Consider the following 23,761-nt stretch of genomic DNA (forward strand, 5'->3'; position numbering starts at 1 on the left):
CTTCATAAATCATAGATGCTGTGGAGGCAAAACACTGGTCCTGGTGCCTGGAAACCACTGGCTTTGCGATGCTGCCTCTGGAAACCTACCTCCACTCATCCTTCTCTCCATCTAGGGGTGGACCTGATCCTGTTTGTGGTCCCAGGTGGCATGGACCAAGACATGGTGGAGCTGGTGCCTTGTGTGCCTTAATCCTGCATGGTCATGGTATCTCAGCCTCAGCAGGTGTTACTGAAGTGATATTTACCACTATCTTCCATGTGAAGAGTTTTGGAGCATTGGAGAGTGAGAGAACTCCAAGAGTGATGTTCCCAAGTCTTAGAGTCTCGGAGTAAGGTTTCCTTATGAGGATCTAGATAACTGAAACCAATAACATACATGGCATTGGGTTAGGATAGCAGCCTCTTTGTCACCTAATGACTGCTGGAAGTCGACCTCTCTGTGTGGTGCTGATAGTGTACCTAGAAAAACAGCATCCCGTGGACACTTCAGAGTGAAGAGGAGAAGAGAGAAGGTCCCCAGGGGCTCACCAGAGCTGAGTCCATGTAGTCACACTTCCACATCCCACCTCCCCAACCCATCTACCATCAGAGAAGCCTGGTTGGTTCTTGTGTTTTTGTCTTGCTGTCAGAAAGAGCCAGAGTGAGCCCATGGAGGGAAATGTGAGGGATTTCCAAGGCAGGGTGTAGCCACGATTAACTGGGGGAGTGATAGTTGGTACGGAGCCCCAGATGAAATGACTAAGGGCCCCTCCAGGTTAAGAGCAGGACATGGTTCCATCACTGTGATCCAGAACCTCCTATTCTTGGATCAAAATGTTTCCAGCATCCTGGGTTCTTATAATCTCCCAGGATAGAAATCAAGAGAGATCACCAGACACCGCAGCATAGAGAAAGTTTATTTTAGCTTGTGCACAAGGAAGCTGGCACTGAAGAAGAAAAGAATGGGCTGCCCCTTGAGGGCAGTAGTGTGTGGGTTAGTTTTATAAAGGCTTTCTATGGGGAAGGGTTACATTGGGGCATGTGTAGGAGAGTTTTTCTAGTGCTTGCACAGAGGCTCAACATGCTTCTTCATACATTCTATGTAGCATTAGCATTTTAAATCACCACCCCAGGTGTGATTTTTAGCATTAAAATGAAGAAGGGGTAACTATAGGTTGGAGTTTAAATCTAACTGCACATTTGGGGCTCCAAGGAAGTCCCTAGACCCCCGAAATAGGAGGTTATGGTTATAGCGGTTATAGCTTCTTGGGTCTTTTGTTATTGATTGGCTGGGAGTTAAATAAGCAAGAGACTGACTGAGGGGCTTTTATTTTATTTTATTTTATTTTATTTTTTGAGACAGAGTCTTGCTCTATCCCCCAGGCTGGAGTGCAGTGGCATGATCTTGGCTCGCTGCAAACTTCGCCTCCCTGGTTCAAGCGATTCTCATGCCTCAGCCTCCCGAGTAACTGGGATTACAGACACCCACCACCACGCCCAGCTAATTTTTGTATTTTTAGTAGAGACGGGGTTTCACCACGTTGGCCAGGCTGGTCTTGAACTCCTGACCTCAGGTGATCCGCCCACCTCAGCCTTCTAAAGTGCTGAGATTACAGGTGTGAGCCACTGTGCAGGGCCGACTGAGGGGGCTTTTATCATTTTCCTCCAGACCATCTTAACATAGGAACCTAACTAGCCTGCCTGTCTCAAATCCTTCCTAAATGGGCCAGATGTAGAACTGTGTTGGCACCTCTTCTCTCCTCATCACTACTCCTAGCCTTTTCCTGTGCTTGCAGGACAAAACTTGGAGGGCACTGGGGCAGGCAGTAAGCAGAGCCTGGCTGGTTGTCCCCAGGAAGGAAGGGGGAGGTCCAGGTCACAAGGGCAAGGTGTCATCTCTGACCAGAGGCAGAGTTCTTCTCTGAGGATGCAGGGCAGAGTTCTTCTCTGAGGATGCAGGGCAGAGTTCTTCTTCCTGAGGCCATGGGTAACTTGGCCTCCACAAATAAAGCCTGAGGAAGAGGGACGAAACTGGAGGCTTACAGCAGGAATGTCCAGGGAGGGCAGAGGGAAGGGCAGGCAGTCAGTTCAGGACATCACAGACATTCATGGCCAGAGTGTAGAGAGGCTGAAGAAGGTGGGTTTTCTGGAAGACTGTCCCAACCTCTCATGGGCCAGCTGGGCATCTAGGCGTCTTCTACCTTACAAGGTAGACCAGCAGAATAGGCACCATTTAGAGACTTAGAAATGCAGTTTTCCAGACCTCACTCTAGACTTTCTGACTCTACGTTTAACCAGATCCCCAAGGTGACGTGTGTGCAGGAAAGTTTGAGAAACCTTGTTGAGAGGAGGAGTTCTGGCAGGGCTGGTGGGAGGACACCCCTCTAACAGGCAGCACGCAGGGGCTGCCGTGGAGGTGACGTCACACCACATGGTGAGTTGGGGAAAGAGAGAGGCAATGAGCTCCATCTGGCGGTGCTGAGTTTGAGGGGGCTGCTGGAGGGGGCTGCTCAAGACAGCAGCTGCGCCTCTGAGCCTCTGCCTCTGCATGGGGCACAGGTTAGGGCCAGAGACATGGATTTGGAGCCCTCAGAAAAGACGGGGATGTAGAAGCTGTGAGACTGGACGAGATCACCTAGAGCAAGTGGAGAGTGGGAAGACGGCCTAGAATGGAGGTTGAGGGGATGCCTGCATATAAAGAGCAGCCAAGGGGAGGAACTTGGCAGCGATTTCAGCAGTCAGTGGCCTAGGGGAAATCCCAGCTGAGCCGGGGCAGACAGAAGGGTCAATAGGATTGAATGGCATGGAGCAGTCAGGAGAGCACCAGACAGGGTCCATGGATTTCACAATTAGGCCATGAGAAAATGTTATATTAAAAGGGCAATCAAAAGCGGAGATAGGCCAGGCGCATTGGCTCACACCTGTAATCCCAACATTTTGGGAGACTAAGGTGGGAGGATTGCTTAAGCAGGAGTTTGAGACCAGCCTGGGCAACATAGTGAGACCGCGTCTCTACAAAAATTACAAAAATTAGCCAGGCATGGTGGTGCGTGCCTGTGATCCCATCTGCTCGGGAGGCTGAGGTGGGAGGATTGCTTGAGCCCAGAAGGTCAAGGCTGCAGTGAGCTGAGATTTCACCACTGCACTCCAACCTGGGCAACGGAGCAAGACCTTGTCTCAAAAACAAAAAACAAAAAACAAAAAACAAAAAAAAAAAAACAGTGGAGATAGTGGAAAGAAAACTTAATGCCTTTTTGGGAAGTGGGTATTAAAAGGACAGTCTATCAGCAGAAGTGACAGTCCATCACTGCAGAAAGTTAAACAGAGCTGATGGGGGAAGCCGCTGAACTTGTTGACTTCTGTTTTCTGTGTACAACGGTGGAACAAATAGGGCAGACAAACAGCTGGCTGCTAACTTTGATCACGTAAATGGAAGTTAAGGAAAACTGGACCATAAAAGTGATGGATAAGGAAAAAACAGTGCTAAACCATATCTTAAAATATTTTGCTTATTTTTCTCAAAACATTACATATATGTCATGTTAAAATAGTTTAATAATATTAGTTTTTTAAAAAAAAAAAACATTAGATTTACCACAATTTTTTAATGGGGGTAGGCATTAGGAACTGGATTATGACGATGGCTGCACTATTTGGGGAATTTACTAAAAATCATTGAATTGTGCACTTAAAACATGAATTTTCTTCCTTTCGTTCTTTCTTCCTTTCTTTCTTCCAACAGGGTCTTGCTCTGTCACCCAGGCTGGAGTGCAGTGGCAAGATAATAGCTCACTGCAGCCTCAATCTTCCAAGCTAAAGTGATCCTCCCACCTTAGCATCCCGAGTAGCTGGGACTGCAGGCACACACCACCACGCTGGGCTAGTTTTGTTTTTTGTTTTTTAAATAGAGGTGAGGTTTCTTTCTGTTGCCCAGGCTGGTCGCGAACTCCTAAGCTCAAGTGGTCCTCCCACCTTTGCCTCCCAAAGTGCTTGGATAACAGGTGTCAGCCACTGTACCTGACCTGTAATATTTTTCAGTGCTTGGAAAGTCTTTTGTTGGTCATCTACGATACTTCTCTATAAAAATACAGATGTATAACTTGAGATTTAAGATTTTCTCTTATTCTCCTGGGACCATACATTTCTGAATATTAAATTCTTTTTTTCTTTTGGATGAAGTTACCAGTACAACTTTTAGTCACATGTAAGCAAAATAACATAAATATATTACAAATTTTGGTAAATAATAATAATTATTATTATTATTTTTGAGACAGAGTCTTGCTCTGTCGCCCAGGCTGGAGTGCAGTGGCATGATCTTGGCTCACTGCAACCTCCGCCTCCCAGGTTTACGCCATTCTCCTGCCTCAGCCTCCCAAGTAGCTGGGACTACAGGTGCCCACCACCACATCTGGCTGATTTGTTGTATTTTTAGTAGAGATGGGGTTTCACTGTGTTAGCCAGGATGGTTTCGATCCCCTGACCTCGTGATCTGCCCGCCTTAGCCTCCCAAAGTGTTGGGATTACAGGCATAAGCCACCGTGCCTGGCCAATAATTGTTAAATGAAAAATAAAATGGAAATGCATCTCTTAATGAAGTAGATGGAGCTTTTTTAAAAAAAGTTGATTTGCGTATCCATTGATGAAAATTACATATTTTAGACTGCAACAGCAATTAGGGTCAATTGTCTTTCCACTTTTCATTTTGTTGATGTAAGCACGGAGCAACCTTGTTCAGCTATGTAATCAAACATTGATGGAAATGAAAGTGTTTTATTATAGCAATGTCACTCACATTTTTGAACTCTTTCTGAAATGTGTTTCAAAAAATACATAGTGATCTATCATGAAAAATTATTTTTAATCATATATTAGCTGACAATTTGATTAGATCCTCCTTCAACTTTATTGAAAGCAAAGAACGGGAAACCACTCAGCTTGAAAACAAATTTTTTCTTATGCATTCATTAATGTCATTCACCCTCCACCATTGATAGCAATACTTCAAACTGTCCTTCCATTTAGTCCCCTGGAGGGTTATTTTTTTTTTTTAATTCCTAAGCAATGAAATCTTACAGTGCAATGAAATATTCAGGATAAGTGAGAGGTATAGTTTTACTTTTGTAATAAAGAGAAGAAGGACTATTGTGAAAAAAGAATCTACATGAAGCCTCAAATGCTGGTTCCTTCCCAGGCAGAGCAGCTGTGGGAAAGATTAAATATGAAGTTGAGCATCTGGGAGCTGATCCTCCTTGAAGCTATCTATACCCATGTACCCCTTGGAAAGTCTTCGCATACAGATTCTATAGCCTGAAGAGTGATGGTGGGAATGCCACCTTTTGACAGAGTCTGGAGAGGGAAAGGGGAGAAAGAGAGAATAGCAGCTAGCAGAGAAAGCTGGGTGGAAAGTTTATTTTTAGTCTGGGACAATGAACTAGTTATCTATTGTGGCATAACAAATTATTTCAAAACTTGACAGCTTAAAACAACAAATATTTATTCTCTTGAATGGTTTCTGAGGGTCAAGAACCTGAGAACAGTTCGTCTGGGTGATTGTGGCTCAGGGTCTCTCATGAGGCCTGGTGACCACTTTCCGTTGGTCCTCCTAATACGTCTTATGCCCACAGCAATGCTGCCAACTTCTTCGGCTCACCTGCCAGCCAACCTTGGTTCACCTGTGTTTCCATATGTTTTTCTTGCTTTTACAGCCACTGGGGACCAGCTCTGGCCAGGACAATTCCATTTGCCATGATGTGGGTTGAAATCACAACTTCTCCCGGGCGCAGTGGCTCACGCCTCCAATCCCAGCACTTTGGGAGGCCGAGGCAGGTGGATCACGAAGTCAGGAGTTTGAGACCAGCCTGGCCAACATGGTGAAACCCCGTCTCTACTAAAAAATACAAAAATTAGCTGGGCGTGGTTGCGGGTGTCTGTAATCCCAGCTACTTGGGAGGCTGAGTCAGGAGAATCATTTGAAACCAGAAGGCGGAGATTGCAGTGAGCAGAGATCGCGCCACTACACTCCAGCCTGGGCAACAAGAGCAAAACTCCGTCTCAAAAAAAAAAAAAAAAGAGAAAAAGAAAAGGAAATCAAAACTTCTTCTATGACATTTGAACTCCCTGTGAAGTTTATCCTGTGTTAGAGTTTTTCTCTCAGTCTTAGAGTATCCTTTAGTGTCCTCTTCATAATTACTCTCCTATCATAACTTTCCTATCATCTAATACTCTTTTTTTTTTTTTGAGATGGAGTCTTACTCCATCACCCAGGCTGAGGTGAAGGAGGGCAATCTCAGCTCACTGCAACCTGGGCTCAAGAGACCCTCCTGCCTCAGCCTCCTGAGTAGCTGGGATTACAGGCGTGTGCCACCACGCCTGGCTAATTTTTTTGTATTTTGGTAGAGATGGGTTTTCACCATATTGCCCAGGCTGGTCTCAAACTCCTGAGCTCAAATGATCTGCCCACCTCAGCCTCCTAAAGTGTTGGGATTACAGGCGTGAGCCACCATACCTGGAATAATACTCCTTTAGAGTGAACTGTCTTCCTCTGATATAGCCATAAATGCCTATATTTAGTTCTGATAGACTTGTAGATGATAATCTTCTTCTAACCTCTGATTTATTATCCTACTAGAAAGTTGAGAATTGGAATGTTCATTCTCAGGTTCTGGGGAGGATTTTCTTTGGGGACGTGTTATATTATTTCGTAGGAAATGCCATTTTGTTATACGGAAAAAAAACATCATAGCTTGAGCTCCTCCAACAAAGTGTTGTAATTTAGAAATTCTTAGGAAGCTTGTCATAATGAATCAATTAAAAATTAATAACAATATAGCCAACTGTATGTTGTCTACAAGATACACACGTTAGATTCAGAAATACAAATAGATTGAAACTAAAAGGATAGAAAAAGATAAATCATGTAAACAGCAACCACCAGAAAGCTAGAGGGGCTGTACTGACATCAGAAAAAAATGGATTTAAAACAAAAAAGTGTTAGTAGAGATAAAGAGGGATATGCTATCATTAGAAAAGAGCCAATCTGCCTGGCGCGGTGGCTTACACCTGTAATCCTAGCACTTTGGAGGCCCAGGTGGGCGGATCACGAGGTCAGGAGCTCGAGACCATCATGGCTAACACGGTGAAACCCCGTCTCTACTAAAAATATAAAAAATTAGCCAAGCGTGGTGGTGGGCGCCTGTAGTCCCAGCTACTCGGGAGGCTGAGGCAGGAGAATGGCATGAACCTGGGAGGCGGAGCTTGCAGTAAGCTGAGATCGCGCCACTGCACTCCAACCTGGGTGACAGAGTGAGACTCCTTCTCAAAAAAAAAAAAGAAAAGAGCCAATCCATCAGAAAGATATGACAATTATATATGTATATGCACCTAACTACAGAATACCAAAATATGTGAAACAAAAACTGACATAAATGAAGGTAGAAATGGAAACTCTAACAATAATAGTTAAAGACTTCAATACTCTGCTTTCAGTAATGGATAGAATGACTAAGCAGAAGATCAACAAGGAAACAGAAGACTTAAATAATACTATAAACCAAATGGACCTAACAGACATCTATATTAACACTCTACTCAACAATAGCAGAAGCAGAATACACATTCTTCCCAAATGCCTATGGAACATTCTCTAAGATAGACCATAAGCTAGCCCATAAAACAAACCTCAATAAATTTAAAAGGACAGAAATAATACAAAATATGTTTTCTGGTCGCAATGGAATGCAAATAGAAATCAATAACACAAAGAAAGTTGGAAAACTCACAAATATAAGGAAATTAAACAACACACTCCTCAATAACCAATGGGTCAAAGAAGAAATCAAAGTGGAAGTTAGAAAATACTTTGAGATGAATAGACATGAAGATAACAAGAAAACTTGTTGGGTACAGAAAAAGCAGTGATTAGAGGAAAATTTATAGCTATAAATGCCTATATTTAACAAGAAGAAAGATCTCAAATCAATACATTAAAAAACTGGAAAAAGAAGAGCAAACTAAACAAAACAAGCAGAGGAAGGAAATAACAAGTATTAGAGTGGAAATTAATGAAATAGATAATAGAAGAACAATAGGGAAAATTAAAGAAACCAAAAGCAGATTATTTGAAGTAATCAGCAAAATTGACAAACCTCTAGTCAGAGGTTTGACCAAGAGAAAATGAGAGAAAACTCAAATTACTAGAATCAGAAATGAAAAAGGGGGCATTACTACCAAGCATACAGAAATAAAAAAAGATTAAAAAGAAATACCATGAACAACTGTATTTGAATAAATTAGATAATTTCAATGAAATATACATTTCCTAGAAAGACACAAAGTCCCAAAACAGACCCAAGAAGAAATAGGCAATCTAAATAGGCCTAAGTAAAGAGATTAAATTAATAATTAGAAAACTAGCTTTTTCCAAAGTGAATTCAGGGCCCCATTGCTACTTATGCTATATTTTGACATACCTTTCCTTTCTTATTTTGTAAACTTCCTGGAAAGCCATCTTCACTAAGTCTCTCCTAGTTTCTGTATGTGTGGTTGGTAGTCATGGAAGTGACACATAAAGTAAGCCAGAAGTTTGGTGGAACGTGTGAGAAACTGTTTTGTGCTTTTATGGATGTCATACTTGACAAAACATGTATAAGTTACTAATACATGAATTGATGCTAAATATATCTTCCATTTGAATTCCTTTTGGATAAAGTTATTTCTTGATGTGAAAAAAAAAAAAAAAAGCAGCCTGGCGAACATGGTGAAACCCCGCCTCTACTAAAAATACAAAAACTAGCCAGGCGTGGTGGCAAGTACCTGTAATCTCAGCTACCTGGGATGCTGAGGCAGGAAAATCACGTGGACCTGGGAGGTGAAGGTTGCAGTGAGCCGAGATTGTGCCACTGCACTCCAGCCTGGGTGACAGAGTGAGACCCTGTCTCAAAAAAAAATTAATAATAATAAGAATATTAATACACCACCCACAAAGAAAAGTCTAGGACCAGGTGGCTTCACTGGTGAATTCTACCAAACGTTGAAAGAAGCATTAATAACAATTCTTCACATACTGTTCCAAAAAAATAGAAGAATAGGAACACTTCCCAACTCATTCTATGAGACATATTACCCTGATACCAAAACCAGAGAAAGATATCACAAGAAAAAAACCCCAAAACTACAGGCCAGTATTTGTTAGGAATATGAATTCAAAATTCCTCAGCAAAATGCTAGCAAACTGAATCTAGTCACATATGACAAAAACTTATGCCAGACACAGTGGCTCATGCCTGTAATCCCTCTTAAAAAAACAACAACAAAAAAGAAAAATATTAAGCATTATGACCAAGTGGGATTTATCCCAAATTTGGCAATGGATTATTAGACATGACATCAAAAGCACAAGCAGCAACAACAACAAGAAAATAGATAAACTAGACTTCATCAAAATTAAAAACTTTTGTGCTTCAGGGGACATCATCAAGAAAATAAAAGGACACCTCACAGAATAGAAGAAAAATATTTGTAATTTACATACCTGACAGTGGACTAGAATCCAGAATACACAAAGAACTCTTAGAGCTCAATAACAAAAAGGCAAATAACCCAATTTAAAAATGGGCAAAAGATTTGGAGAGGCATTTCTTCAAAGCAGGTATACAAATGGCCAATAAATACATGAAAGATAACTAACATCATTATTCATCAGGGACATGCAAATCAAAACCACAATGAGATACCATTTCATAACCACTAGGATGACTGTAATCAAACAGTCAGATAATAACAAGTGCTGACAAGAATGTGGAAAAATTAGAGCTTTCCTACACTGCTGGCAGAAATGTAAAATGGTGTAGACAACTTGGAAAATAGTTTGATGGTTTTTCAGAAAGTTAAACATAAGTTACCGTTTGACCCAGTGATCCCACTCTTAGGTGTTTACTCACTCCTAGGTATATACCTGCAAGAGATGAAAACATATTCACACAAAAACTTGTACAAAAATATCTTTAGCAGCCTTATTTTAAATAGCCAAAAGGTAGAAACAACCCAAATGAAATGGGAAACCACCCGAATCAACTGATGCATGGACAAACCAAATATGGCATATCCATACAACGGAATAAGTTTCTGGTCCTAAAAAGGGAATGAAATACTGATACATGCTACGACATGGATGAACCTTGAAAACAGTATGCTCAGTGAAAGAAGCCAGTTACAAAAGATCATATACTATATGATTCCGTTTATAGGAAATGTCCAAACAGGAAAATCAATAGAGACAGAAAGTAAATTAGTTGTTGCTTAGGATAGGGGAGATGGGGGAATGCTGGTGGTGATAACTAAAGGGTACAGTGCTTCTTTCTGAGGTGATAAAAATGCTCTAAAATTACAGCCGGGCACACTGGCTCACTCCTGTAATCCCAGCACTTTGGGAGGCTGAGGTGGGCAATCCCTTGAACTCAGGAGTTCAAGACCATCCTGGGCAACATGGCATGACCCTGTCTCTAAAAAAACCCTCAAAAGTTAGCCAGGCATGGCGGCACGTGCCTGTAGTCCCAGCTACTTGGGAGGCTGAGGTGGGAGGATCACCTGAGCCCTGGAGGCAGAGGTTGCAGTGAGCCAAGATGGTGCCACTGTACTCCAGCCTGGGTGACAGAGGGAGACTATGTCTCAAAAAAATTTAAAAAATTTAAAAATACATGCTGTGAAATTGACTGTGGTGATCACTGCACATATGTGTGAGTATACTAAAAACCACTGAATTGCCGGGCGCGGTGGCTCACGCCTGTAATCCCAGCACTTTGGGAGGCTGAGACGGCCGGATCACAAGGTCAGGAGATCAAGACCATCCTGGCTAACACGGAGAAACCCCATCTCTACTAAAAATACAAAAAATTAGCTGGGCATGGTGGCGGGTGCCTGTAGTCCCAGCTACTCGGGAGGCTGAGGCAGGAGAATGGCGTGAACCCGGGAGGCGGAGCTTGCAGTGAGCTGAGATGGCGCCACTGCACTCCAGCCTGGGCGACAAAGCGAGCCTCTGTCTCAAAAAAAAAAAAAAACAAAAACAGCGAAACAAACAAACAAAAAACGAAACCACTAAATTATTCACTTTTAACAGGTGAATGGTATGGTATATGAATTATACCTCAATAAAACTGTTACAAAAAAGAATTAATAAAACACAATGGGCAGGGTGCGGTGGCTCACCTCTGTAATCCCAGCACTTTGGGAGTCCGAGGTGGGCGGATCACGAGGTCAGGAGATCGAGACCATCCTGGCTAACACAGTGAAACCCCTGTCTCTACTAAAAATACAAAAAAAGAAATTAGCTGGGCATGGTGGCGGGTGCCTATAGTCCCAGCTACTAGGGAGGCTGAGGCAGGAGAATGGTGTGAACACGGGAGGCAGAGGTTGCAGTGAGCCGAGATCGCGCCACTGCACGCCAGCCTGGGCAACAGAGCGAGACTCTGTCTCAGACACACACACACACGCGCGCACACACACACACAAATGGCAGCTCTGTGCCAGGAAGAAAGCATGGACTTTGAAGTCCAACCAACTGTGTTAATCTGGTTCTCCAAGAAGCAGGCATAAGATGGAAAAGAATTTTATTAGAGGAAACACCTGTGTGAGCGATAAAATGGGAGGCAGCTAGGAAAGGCTGGGAGAGCTGCCAGACCATGATGTAAGTCTGACCCTGGCTGAAGGAGAGCAAGAGGGAAGGTTCAGGGAAGATTCAGGCAAGTATCCTAGACTACCATGCAGTCTAAGAAAGCCTTGGTGAGGCTTTCCTCCAGCCAACTCCTCTAGCCATCAGAGAACTGTTTTTTTGTTTGTTTGTTTGTTGTTGTCGTTGTCGTTGTTGTTGTTGTTGTTGTTTGAGATGGAGTCTCGCTCTGTTGTCCAGGCTGGAGTGCAGTGGCATAGTCACGGCTCACTGCAACCTCTGCCGCGCTGGTTCAAGCAATTCTCCTGCCTCAGCCTCCTGATTAGCTGGGATTACAGGCACCTGCCACCACGACTGGCTAATTTTTTGTGTATTTAGTAGAGACGGGGTTTCACCACGTTGGTCAGGCTGGTCTCGAACTCCTGACCTCATGATCCACCCACCTTGGCCTCCGAAAGTGCTGGGATTACAGGCACCCAGCCTTCTGTTTATATTTTAAGAGACAGGGTCTTGCTATGTTGCTCAGGCTGGTCTTGAACTCCTGGGCTCAAGTGATCCTCCCACCTTAGCCTCCTGAGTAACTGGAACTAGAGGAGGGGTCAGAGGAGTTCTGTATCAACCAGAAATGGATCTGCCTTAGAATCCCTGGCTGTGCTTGTCACTGGATGGCAGATGTTTGTGGCAAGCATGCTATGCAGCAATGAACTTCAGAGGGCAACTGAAACCTCCAGTCAATTACACTCCCTGTAGTTGGATATCTGTGAAGCACAGTCTCATAGCTGCCACACTGATTAAGGCTCAAATCCCAGTTCAACAATATACTAACTGTGTGGCCTTGCACAAGATACCCTCCCTGAGACACAGTTGACTCATCTACAAAATGGGGATGATAGCAGTGCCTGCCACATAGGGTCGATGTGAGGATAATATATATATAAACTGCCTAACACAGAAAAGGCATACAATAAGTGTTCAAGAAGTAGTAGCTATTATTAATATTGTATTTACTACTACTATTATTGTTATTATTATATCCTTCTAGACTTTATGTACATTAAAATAGTGGACACGATATTCTACATATAATGGGCATTCTGTTTATTTTGCTTAACATCATATTGTATGTCTTTTTCCAAGTTATCATTTGCTCTCCATAAACATTTTGAAGGCTGCTTTGTATTCGATGTAGTGAACGTACCCGAGCTTACTTAGCCCTTCTCCTAGTCATTAAACCTTTTCAAAAAAAAAAGTTTTTGCTACTTAAGAAAGTTCTGTAGTGGGTATTTTTACATAAAATAATTTTTTTCCTTGTATTTGGGATTTTTCCTCAAGGTTCCAGAAGAGGATTACTAGGTTAGAGAGAGTGTGGACAGGCTAGAGTATGAACACATTTTTTTTTTTTTTTTTAGACAGAGTCTTGCTCTGTCGCCCAGGCTGGAGTACATTGGTGCAATCATGGCTCACTGCCTCAGCCTCCCAAGTAGCTGGGACTACAGGCATGCACCACCACACCTGGCAAATTCTTAAAATGTTTTGTAGATATGGGGTTTCACTATGTTGCCTAGGCTGGTCTCAAACTCCTGGCCTCAAGCAATCCTCCTGCCTTGCCCTCCCAAAGTGCTGGGATTACAGGCATGAGTCACCACACCCCACTGAGAGTGTAAACATTTTTAAGGTTCCTGACCCAGGTTGCCAAGCTTGCTCTTCAGAAAAATGGGGCCAGTTTATATTCCAGCCGGCAGCATATGAGAGTGCTCACTTCACTCTCCCCTTATCCAGCTGGGGTTATCACTTTTGATATTTTTAAATATTTTCTAACTGAAAAGGCAAAACAGCATCTAATTATTTGTTCTGTAACTTTTTTTTTTTTTTTTTTTTTTTTTGAGACAGGGTCTTGCTCTGTCACCCAGGCTGGAGTGCAGTGGTGTGATTTAGGTTCACTGCAACCTCCACCCCCCCAGGCTCAAGCGATCCTCCCACCTCAGCCTCCCAAGTAGCTGGGACCACAGGTGCACACCACTATGCCTGGCTTTTTTTTTTTTTTTTTTTTTGTATTTTTGGTAGAGACAGGGTCTTGCCATGTTGCCCAGGATGATCTCGAACTCCTGAGCTCAAGCAATCCATCTGCCTCAGCCTCCCAAAGTACAGGGATTACAGGCATGAGCCACCATGCCAAGCCTGTTCTGTTACTTTTAAGTACAGTTTTTTTTCAAATGTTTTTGTGCAGGTGCTATCATATACAAAAGTAATTGTTTTGTGAATTGTCTGTGCACATTCATCTATTGAGATGCCACTTTTTCAATTAATTTATACAATTTAAAAATAATAGACTGGGTGCAGTGGTTCATGCCTGTAATTCCAGCACTTTGGGAGGCTGAGGTGGGTGAATCACCCGAGGTCGGGAGTTCCAACATGGTGAAAACCCATCTCTACCAAAAATACAAAAATTAGCTGGGTATGATGGCACATACCTGTAATCCCAGCTACTTGGGAGGTTGAGGCACAAAATTGCTTGCACCCTGGAGGCAGAGGCTACAGTCAGCCAAGATCTTGCCACTGCACTCCAGCCTGGGTGACAGAGTGAGACTCTATCTCAAAAATAAATTAATAATAATAATAATCATAATTGTCTGAGATGCTTCCCATTATTTTGCCTTTTAAGTTTTTTTTAATATATAAGGGAAGTATTTTGTTGGACATATCTATTAGACATTTCTTTTGTAATTTCTTTTGTCTCTTTGAACCTTAGAAAGCCCATCCTCCCATAGAAAACAAATTTTTTTTACAGATGGTTCAAAGTGAAACCACGACTGAACTACACAGATAATTTTTTTAAAGTTGTATATGAGTAGAGCCCAATCTAATGATCATCTACTGCAATGCCCTACTCCAGAACTGATTTTCCTCCTCCTTTTGTGTTCCAGGGCCCAGATATTCACTATTAAGTGTCCAGGAAGGATCTTTCTTATATAACGGTGCTTCTGAGGACTTCCAGAGTTACAATGGAGGAGGAATCGGGGAAGGAACTGGGGCTGGACAGGTCTACTCCCAAGGATTTCCACTTTTACCACATGGACCTGTATGACTCTGAAGACAGACTGCAGCTCTTTTCAGAAGAGAACACTAGGATGAGGAAAGAAGTAGTCCAAGCTGAAATGGCCAATGAGTCAAGAGGAGCAGGGGATGGTAAGGCTCAAAGAGACCTTCAAGAGGAAGTGGATGAACTTGTCCACTTATATGGACTTGAAGATGATCATGAATTAGGGGATGAGTTTGTTGATGAAAACATACCCAGAACAGGCGTTTCAGAATATCCTCCTTATATGATGAAGAGGAGAGACCCAGCCAGGGAGCAGAGAGACTGGAGACTTAGTGGAGAGGCAGCGGAGGCCGAGGACCTGGGCTTCGGAGGGTGGGGCTCGGCAGGCCAATGCCAGGACTTGCGGGAAGCCTATAGGTACACACACGGCCGTGCCAGCGAGGAGTATGAATGCTATGTCATCCCCGAGGAAGAGGATGAAGAAGAAGCTGCTGATGTCTTCTGTGTCACTTGTAAGACTCCAATAAGAGCTTTTCAGAAGGTTTTTGATGAACATAAGGAGCATGAAGTGATCCCACTCAATGAAGCACTGGAAAGTGCCAAGGTAAATAGGTCTCCTTGGTTCTTCTCTGTCTTGATATTGCTTTGGTATCTCAAGTACATATGCAGGGAATACATCTAAAATGCCTTCTACAAGAGTGAGAGAAGATGTAACATTAATACCTTCTTTGTGATCCTCTGTTGGATAGGATGAAATTCACAAAAACATGTACAAATTGGAAAAGCAGATAATTGAGATGGAAAACTTTGCAAATCACTTGGAGGAGGTTTTCATCACTGTGGAGGTAAGAGCATACTTGAAGACCTCATCAGACTCACATTTCTTCCATCAATGGCTATGTCAAGCAGCTGTTTCTGGTATGAGCCAGAGAATCTGTTTTCTTAGAATGTGAGGGGTCACCACTCCCCCTCTCCCCTCCCTTCTTTCACTGACCTCCCATAGCACCTGGGCGTGGCTGTCATGGAACCGATTACCTGTCAGCATTCCCTGCTGAACTATAAGCTCTTGGTGTGAAAGCTGGATCGTCTGTCTCAATATCCCTAGTCCTACTACATGGTATGTTTCAGAGCAGGCATGTTATACATGTTTGTTGCATGAGTAAATAAGATAGAAATTTCCCAATCACAATCCCTCTCCTTCACTGGCTTCATTTTCTCCTAATCCCCCTTTACCCAAATCACCAATTGTATGTGATTTAGACCCTTATTCGAATTCTTTTTTTAATGTATACTGTTTTCATCATTCAGCTTGATAGACCCTTATTCTAACAAAGATGACTTCACGGTGGCATCATCCAGTGAATTCCCTCATTTGAGCCCAGGTGGTGAAGAGGGGACATCCTTTCTTTTGCCCTTGTCTTTTTGGGTTTGTTTATTTGTTTTGGACCTATTTTTGGGGGTAGAAGTTCTTACTGAGAATCCCCGGGTTGCTATCTGGTGATAGCAACCTGGCTATCTCAGCTCAGTTTCTGGCTGAGAAACAAGAAACAGTGGAGTTCCATGTTGTTTCGTTGGTTTTGGGAGTTGTTAATTTTAGGCTTTTGGGGGTACCTATAATGTTGACTATATAAAGTCAGGTGTAGACTGTCAAACACTTTTTTGTTGTTCTAAGAGGCAAAATACCCACTTCTGCCAATGATCGCTACTCAAACAAAGGAATATTTTTAGCTCTGCATGCATTTAAAAAATAAATTTATGGCTGGGCACGGTGGCTAACGCCTGTAATCCCAGCACTGTGGGAGGCCGAGGCTGGCGGATCACCTGAGGTTAGGAGTTCGAGACCAGCCTGGCCAACATGGTGAAATCCCATTTCTACTACTAATAAAAAATTAGCTGGGTGTGGTGGCATGTGCCTGTAGTCCCAGCTACTTGGAAGGCTGAGGCAGGAGAATTGCTGGAACCCGGGAGGCAGAGGTTGCAGTGAGCCGAGATCACACCACTGCACTCCAGCCTGGGCAACACAGCGAGACTCCATCTCAAATAAATAAATAAATAAATAAATAAATAAATTTATGTATTGCCTTTGTCTAGTTAGCAATTTCCAGACTTTTCTGAGAGATCAGTAAAAGCTTAGAATTCTAGGATTGGAAAGGAGCTTCCATCCTTTGACAGCCCCTCTCCCTACCAATCTTGACATGGGTAAGAATGTGAGCCTTGCTCCAGATGCCAAGACGACTGAGCTAGAAGGTGTGGTGTGGCTCTGTAACTTCTGTCCACTAGTCAGACTGGCCCCTAGAGCTACACGGAATAAGACTAGCTCCTCTTTCATGGTTCAGCCTTGACAAGGCATTGCAGGATACACATCCCGTTTTTGATAAGTGTGCCTTTCCTCAGCTGTTATCTATTTCTCATAAGATGAATAAGTTTCCATGCCTGTCACCAAACATACCACAGTCCCCTGTGTGTGCCCTAGTAGATACATAGTAACCACTGTGATGCCAGAGCTCAACCCAACCTTCCAGATGAGGTCAACCAGGACTGAGGAGCTCAGGACTTGCCCTCTCTCTTCTCTTCATGCGGATGCTCTACTTCCATTAATGCAGCCTCAGATGGTACCAACAGGAGGATCTCATATTAATCAATGAAGCCCCAGGCCCATTTCCCATGAAGGTAGACCTTTTCCGGCCCCAGTCTTACAAGGGAGGAGAGCTATTGCACTAATCCCCCATGGAAGATACAGAGAAGGGGCAAACCCTTCCACTGCCAAGCATAGGGTAGTGGTAGAAGTGGGTAAGTGTACAATATCCAAGACAAAACTTCTTACATTGGCCGGACACAGTGGCTCACGCCTGTAATTTCAGCACTTTGGGAGGCCAAGGTGGCAGATCACTTGAGGTCAGGAGTTCGAGACCAGCCTAGCCAAGATAGTGAAACTCCATCTCTATTAAAAATACAAAAAAAATTAGTTGGGCGTGGTGGTGGGTGCCTATAATCCCAGCTACTTGAGAGGCTGAGACAGGAGAATCACTTGAACCCAGGAGGCAGAGGTTGCAGTGAGCTGAGATCACTCTACTGCACTCCAACCTGGGCGACAAAATGAGGCTCCATCAAAAAAAAAAAAAAGAAAGAAAGAAAAAAAACTTCTTACATGCTGCTCTGCCAGCTTACTCTCAGATCAAAGTCCCTTCATCCTCAGTGGCCATCCTTTCATACTCAACACTGGGAAGTTCATCTATTGCCTTTCTCTCTCTTCCACCATTCTGAGCAAGTCCTGTGCACACAGCAGGTGTTCAGTAATTACTCCCTGAATGATTGATAAGATCCTCTTCCTTGGAAATGTCCCCATCATCTGATGAGGATGACATCCATCAGAGCTTGCAGAGCTCTGGGGACAATATAAGCAATATATACTCTATTAATATTAATATTTCTCATCTACTGTGCTCCTGGATTAATATTGTCCGAACCCTTCCTCTGCCCTCCTGCATCTTCTCATCTGTAAGCAGTGCTGCCAGACCACAACCCTTGTTCCTCCTTTGCCTTCATTTCTCCCCTAGTTGATATGATCCTAGTTGATTTAATCTTGATATTTGTATGATCCAATCACCAGGGAGTGAAGAGGAGCCTCATGAGATGTTAAGAGCTCAGGAGGGAATGATAGATGGGAATCTCTCGGGGAAAATATTTCCACATTAAGGTCCAATATCGGGCAGAATCATCACTGATAATCTCCCTGGTCACTTGTCATGGTGATAAAAGGTAGTTGAAACTGGAAATGGATTGCAAAATGCTGCCAGGAGAGAAAGCAGTGCTTTTGTTTAGATTATTCCTGGAGTCTAGGCTGGAGACGCCTATGTTCCAGCACCTCCAGCTTCCATTCCAACTCCCGACAAGAGATGAGAGGACAAAGCAGAGGAACTAAAATAGTTCCGATAGGCATTCATTTTCATTTCTCTAATGACTCTAATCAGGCTGGGCGTGGTGGCTCATGCCTATAATCCCAACACTTTGGGAGGCTGAGGCAGGCGGATCACTTGAGGTCAGGAGTTCAAGACCAACCTGGCCAATATGGTGAAACCCCATCTCTACTAAAAATACAAAAATTAGCTGGGCATGGTGATGCACACCTGTAATCCCAGCTACTCAGGAGTCTGAAGCAGGAGAATCACTTTAACCTTGGGGGCGGAGGTTGCAATGAGCTGAGATCACACTACTGTACTCCAGCCTGGGCAACACTGCGAGACTGTGTCTCAGAAACAAAAACAAAACAAAAACAAAAAACAAAAGACTCTAATCAACACACTACATGCGCTGAAATGATGACTGAGATCAACTGTCTTGCAGGAGAATTTTGGAAAACAAGAACAAAACTTTGAGTCACATTACAATGAGATCTTGGAAACACTTGCTCAAAAATATGAGGAAAAAATACAAGCTCTAGGGAAGAAAAAGAAAGAGAAGCTGGAAGCCTTATATGGACAACTGGTCAGCTGTGGAGAAAACCTAGATACTTGCAAAGAACTGATGGAAACAATAGAGGAGATGTGTCACGAAGAGAAGGTGGATTTCATAAAGGTCAGTAATGAAACAAAATGAAATTATGAACATAATGGAAAGAGACGGAATTATAAACGGAAACGACAGTTATGGCTGAGGTAAGCTAGGTTGTCCTCTTTCCTCCTGGAGGCATTGGAATCGACTTTTATGGCCAGTATCCATTTGATTCCACTGGATGATCATGATGGGGAGGCTGTGGCCCAATCTCTCTGCATGACTTCCACGTGAGTGGCCAGGCAGACTCACAGCGCAGACTCTCTCCCTCCCCCAGCACAGAGGCAGCACCAGTCTTTGTTCCTCTGTTCTGGTCACCCAGATACCTGTCCCCTCATCCTGGAGCTAAGCTGAGCAAAAACCGTGCTCTAAGAGTTTTTGTTGTTGTTGTTGTTTTGTTTTGTTTTTTTTGAGACAGAGTCTCACTCTGTCGCCCAGGCTGGAGTGCAGTGGCACAATCTCGGCTCACCGCCAGCTCCGCCTCCTGGGTTCAAGCCATTCTCCTGCCTCAGCCTCCCAAGTAGCTGGGACTACAGGCGCCCGCCACCAAGCCCAGCTAATTTTTTTTGTATTTTTAGTAGAGTCGGGGTTTCACTGTGTTAGCCAGGATGGTCTTGATCTCCTGACCTCATGATCTGCCCTCCTTGGCCTCCCAAAGTGCTGGGATTACAGGCGTGAGCCACCATGCCCCACCAAGAGTTTTTTTATTATTATTATTATTATTATTATTATTTTGAGATGGAGTCTTGCTCTGTCGCCCAGGCTGAAGTGCAGTGGCGCGATCTCGGCTCACTGCAACCTCTTCCTCCCGGGTTCAAGCAATTCTCCTGCCTCAGCCTCCTGAGTAGCTGGGATTACAGGCGCCCGCCACCACGCCCAGCTAATTTTTGTATTTTTTCTTAGTAGAGACGGGGTTTCACCATGTTGGTCAGGCTGGTCTCGAACCCCTGACCTCACGATCCACCCGCCTCGGCCTCCCAAAGTGCTGGGATTACAGGCGTGAGCCACCGTGCCCAGCCAACAGTGCGCTTAGAGTTTTCCGGCCACCTCAGATGGCCTCTTGGAGCTCTGGGGAGAAAGTTGTCAAGGCTGAAAAGGCACCTTAAATTTCCCAGTTACAAGTGTAGCAATTAAAAATCTTACTTCACGAACTCAGACATGCAAAAAAAATCCATTTCCTAATTTTCTTGAAAACAAATTAAATCTGACCCAACCCTCTACACGGCTAGGCTGTGGGAATTTCAATCTCAGTCAGAGCCAGGGTCCCCTTTCTTCACAAGGTGCCACAGGAGTAGGGAGAAGATGTGGTGTCCAGGGTGTGGGGGAGGGGCCTTCAGCCTCCAGAGCTTCCTGGTTGCTAAATATGGCCCCCACATTGTCCAAGCATACAGTCGCCCCTCAAAGCCCAACCATGCCTCCTTTCTGCTGTGCCTGGGGTGAGGGACCAGTGAATGAAGCTGGAGAGCAATTTGGCAGGCACTGCAAGAACCATCAATGCTCATACCTCTTGCACTAATGGGCCCACCATATGCAGAACATGGAGAAAGTGATAAACATGAAGGTGGGCTTCTCACTGTTATGTATGATGGTGAAAAATTGGAAACAACAAAATGTCCAACAATAGAAGAACCATCAAGTAAATGATGGTGTTTCCATTCATTAACTGTTCACAATTAACTGTTATACAAGTGTTCAAGCTGATGGCCCAAAAGACCATTTACAACATGGAAAGTGCTTACATAGTGTGGGTTTTTTGTTGTTGGTTTTTCTTTTGAGACAGGGTCTTGCTCTGTTGCTTGGGCTGGAGGACAGTGGTGTGATCATAGCTCAATGCAGCCTTGAACTCCTGGGCTCAGATGATCCTCCTGCCTTAGCCTCCCAAGGAGCTGGGACCACAGGCACGTGACAAAGTTGATGGAGAAAAGCAGTACTGTGGTATGGAAGAAAATGCACAGAAATAAGGGTGGTTTTGTTACGGTATGGGATACAGCTGGGCTTTTTAACTTTTTCCTAATTTCCAAGTTTTCTTCTACGTTTCTGTTATTATATATATTATATAGTTATATCAATTATTATATAAACTATCATATATATGTATTATTACATAGTTATATCTATCTATATATTTATAACAATATGTTGGTAAAAGAAATTTATTTCCAGCCAGGCACGGTGGCTCACGCCTGTAATCCTAGCACTTTGGGAGGCTAAGGTGGGCAAATCACAAGGTCAGGGGTTCGAGACCAGCCTGGCCAATATGGCAAAACCCTGTCTCTACTAAAAATACAAAAATTAGCTGGGTGTGGTGGCGTGCGCCTGTAATCTCAGCTACTTGGGAGGCTGAGGCAGGATAATCCCTTGAACCTGGGAGGCAGAGGTTGCAGTGAGCCGAGATTGCGCCATTGCACTCCAGCCTGGGCGACAGAGCGAGACTCCATTTAAAAAACAAAAAGAAAGAAAGAAAGAAAAAGAAAAAAGAAATTTATTTCCAAAATCAACTTAATATTTTCTCCTTTTCCTTTTTAGGATGCAGTGGCTATGGCTGACAGGTAATACATTTGTTCTAATATGTATTTCCTTCTTTTACTTTTTTCAACTTTAGTTATCCAAATAGACTCAGTTCCATTTGGTTATATGGTTCCAGTTTCAGCTTTTGTGTCAATCCTGATTAAATTAGCACTGGCTTTGGAATGATGGTGTGCGGTCACTAGGAGCATCTAGTATTGAATCTCAGGATCTCAGGGCTAGCAGGGAGCGTGTATGGTGAGGCTCAGTCAGCAAGCCTGTGGGCAGCTCTCCTCCACAAGCCCCTCATTTCACCAGAAAGAACTGAGATCTGTGGAGTACCCCCAACATCCCCCTGCTATGCCTGGACCCAGACTGTCCGGTTGTAGAAAGTGTTCACATTTTAGAGTCAGACAGATAGCAGCTCAAATCCTGCTACCCTCATGACCTTGGGCAAATCCAATCAGTCTAGAAGCCACCTTATCTACAAATGAGGATAGCTTTGTGAGAATCAAATCAAATAAATGTCCATAAAGCAACATGAACATAGAAGTTTCATAATGTAAGGGTTAAGTGCAGGGATTCTGGCAAAGATGGAACTGGTTTCAAATTCTTTTTTTTTTTTTGAGACAGAGTTTCGTTCTTGTTGCCCAGGCTGGAGTGCAATGGCGAGGTCTCAGCTCACTGCAACCTCTGCCTCCCAGGTTCAAGTGATTCTCCTGCCTCAGCCTCCCAAATAGCTGGGATTACAGGTGTCCCCCACCATCCTGGCTAATTTTTTTGTATTTTTAGTAGAGACGGAGTTTCACCATGTTGGCCAGGCTGGTCTCGAATTCCTGACCTCAGATGCTTTGCCTGCCTTGGCCTCCCAAAGTGCTGGGATTACAGGTGTGAGCCATCATGACTGGCCCTGGTTTCAAATTCTGCCTCTGCCATTTACAAACCTTGTGACTGCCAGAAAGCAGATACAAGGAGACCCCGAGTCCCATGATCAGCAACTTGAGGGCACTTGACCATGTGGAGAGGAAGCCCGGGGAGTCTGGACCCTCAGTACCTCTTGGGCCTGGAGTGACTTGAGAGTGGGAACTCCCAGGTTAGCACCTAAGAGATCTTCCAGAGGGTGTGGTTCTGGATCTTGTTGGCAGATCACCCTCTACCCACCCTCTGACATGGCCTTACCCTTTCTCCTCTCCCTCAAAGGCACAAACCAATCCCACCCATCCCCATTGATGACCCCTAGGTCAATCTCTAAAAAAGATGGAAGATGGCAGCCAGCAGCTGTTTGTAACTAAATGAAAGTTCAGCAAAGAGCCCTTCTTCATTTATGACAGTGACTCAGCACTATAGATATACTCTAAGGAGAATACCCCTCCATTCTAGTCAGCGTGTCTTTTTATACCAACAGACTCGGGAAATTCCTGAAAACAAAAACAGACGTGGAAATCTCTGCACAGCCTGAGTTTGAAGACCAGACCTTGGACTTCTCTGATGTGGAGCAGCTGATGGGCTCCATTAACACCATTCCAGGTGCTCACCTGTGTGTGTACTTTACTGCAGGCTCAGACTACCCAGAGCTTTTTTCTTTCTTGTGATGAGAACACTTAACATGAGATCTATCCTCTTAACAAATTTTAAAGTGTACAATACAATATTGTTAAGTACAGGTACTGTGTTGTACAGCATACCTCTAGAACTTACCCATCTTGTATAACTAATCTTTGTATCCACTGAGCAACAATTCCCCATTTCCCCTTCCCCCAAGCCCCAGGCAACCACCATTCCATTCTCTGCTTCTAAGAGTTTGACTGTTTTGTATACCGCATGTAAGTGGAATCATGGAGTATCTGTCCTTCTGTGACTGGCTAATGTCACTTAGCATAATGTCCTCAAGATTCATCTATGTTGTCACAAATGGTAAAACTTCATTCTTTGTTAAGGCTGAATAATATTCCATATGTATACACACACATACTTTTTAAAATCCACCCATCTATTGATGGACATTGAGGTTGTTTCCAT

General features: G+C 43.7%; 1 protein-coding gene and 1 long non-coding RNA gene across 8 annotated transcripts in view; one reads left to right on the plus strand and one right to left on the minus strand.

Annotated features, from left to right (window-relative positions):
- Window positions 1–5,461: 5,461 nt before the first annotated feature.
- Window positions 5,462–23,761, minus strand: part of LOC103892573 (uncharacterized) — a 47,377-nt gene continuing 29,077 nt past the window's right edge. For 2 of the 7 annotated variants that reach the window (XR_656785.4, XR_008513722.2), the window contains one exon: window positions 20,142–21,167. This is a non-coding gene — a long non-coding RNA (uncharacterized LOC103892573). Of the gene's footprint in view, window positions 5,869–7,322; window positions 9,937–11,186; window positions 11,284–13,000; window positions 15,377–20,141; window positions 21,168–23,761 lie in introns of those variants that run through there. The other 5 variants (XR_008513727.1, XR_008513725.2, XR_008513728.2 and 2 more) reach the window with 5 other exon arrangements.
- The window catches only part of FSD2 (fibronectin type III and SPRY domain containing 2), a 30,091-nt gene continuing 20,905 nt past the window's right edge, over window positions 14,576–23,761 (plus strand). Inside the window, exons 1-5 of the mRNA XM_054531778.2 lie at window positions 14,576–15,290; window positions 15,436–15,531; window positions 19,031–19,261; window positions 21,764–21,786; window positions 23,148–23,269. Coding sequence (XP_054387753.1) covers window positions 14,649–15,290; window positions 15,436–15,531; window positions 19,031–19,261; window positions 21,764–21,786; window positions 23,148–23,269 — 1,114 coding nt within the window. The 5' untranslated portion in view covers window positions 14,576–14,648. The remainder of the gene's footprint in view (window positions 15,291–15,435; window positions 15,532–19,030; window positions 19,262–21,763; window positions 21,787–23,147; window positions 23,270–23,761) is intronic.

This window comes from Pongo abelii, chromosome 16, assembly GCF_028885655.2.
Source record: "Pongo abelii isolate AG06213 chromosome 16, NHGRI_mPonAbe1-v2.0_pri, whole genome shotgun sequence".
Taxonomy (NCBI): Eukaryota; Metazoa; Chordata; class Mammalia; order Primates; family Hominidae; genus Pongo; species Pongo abelii.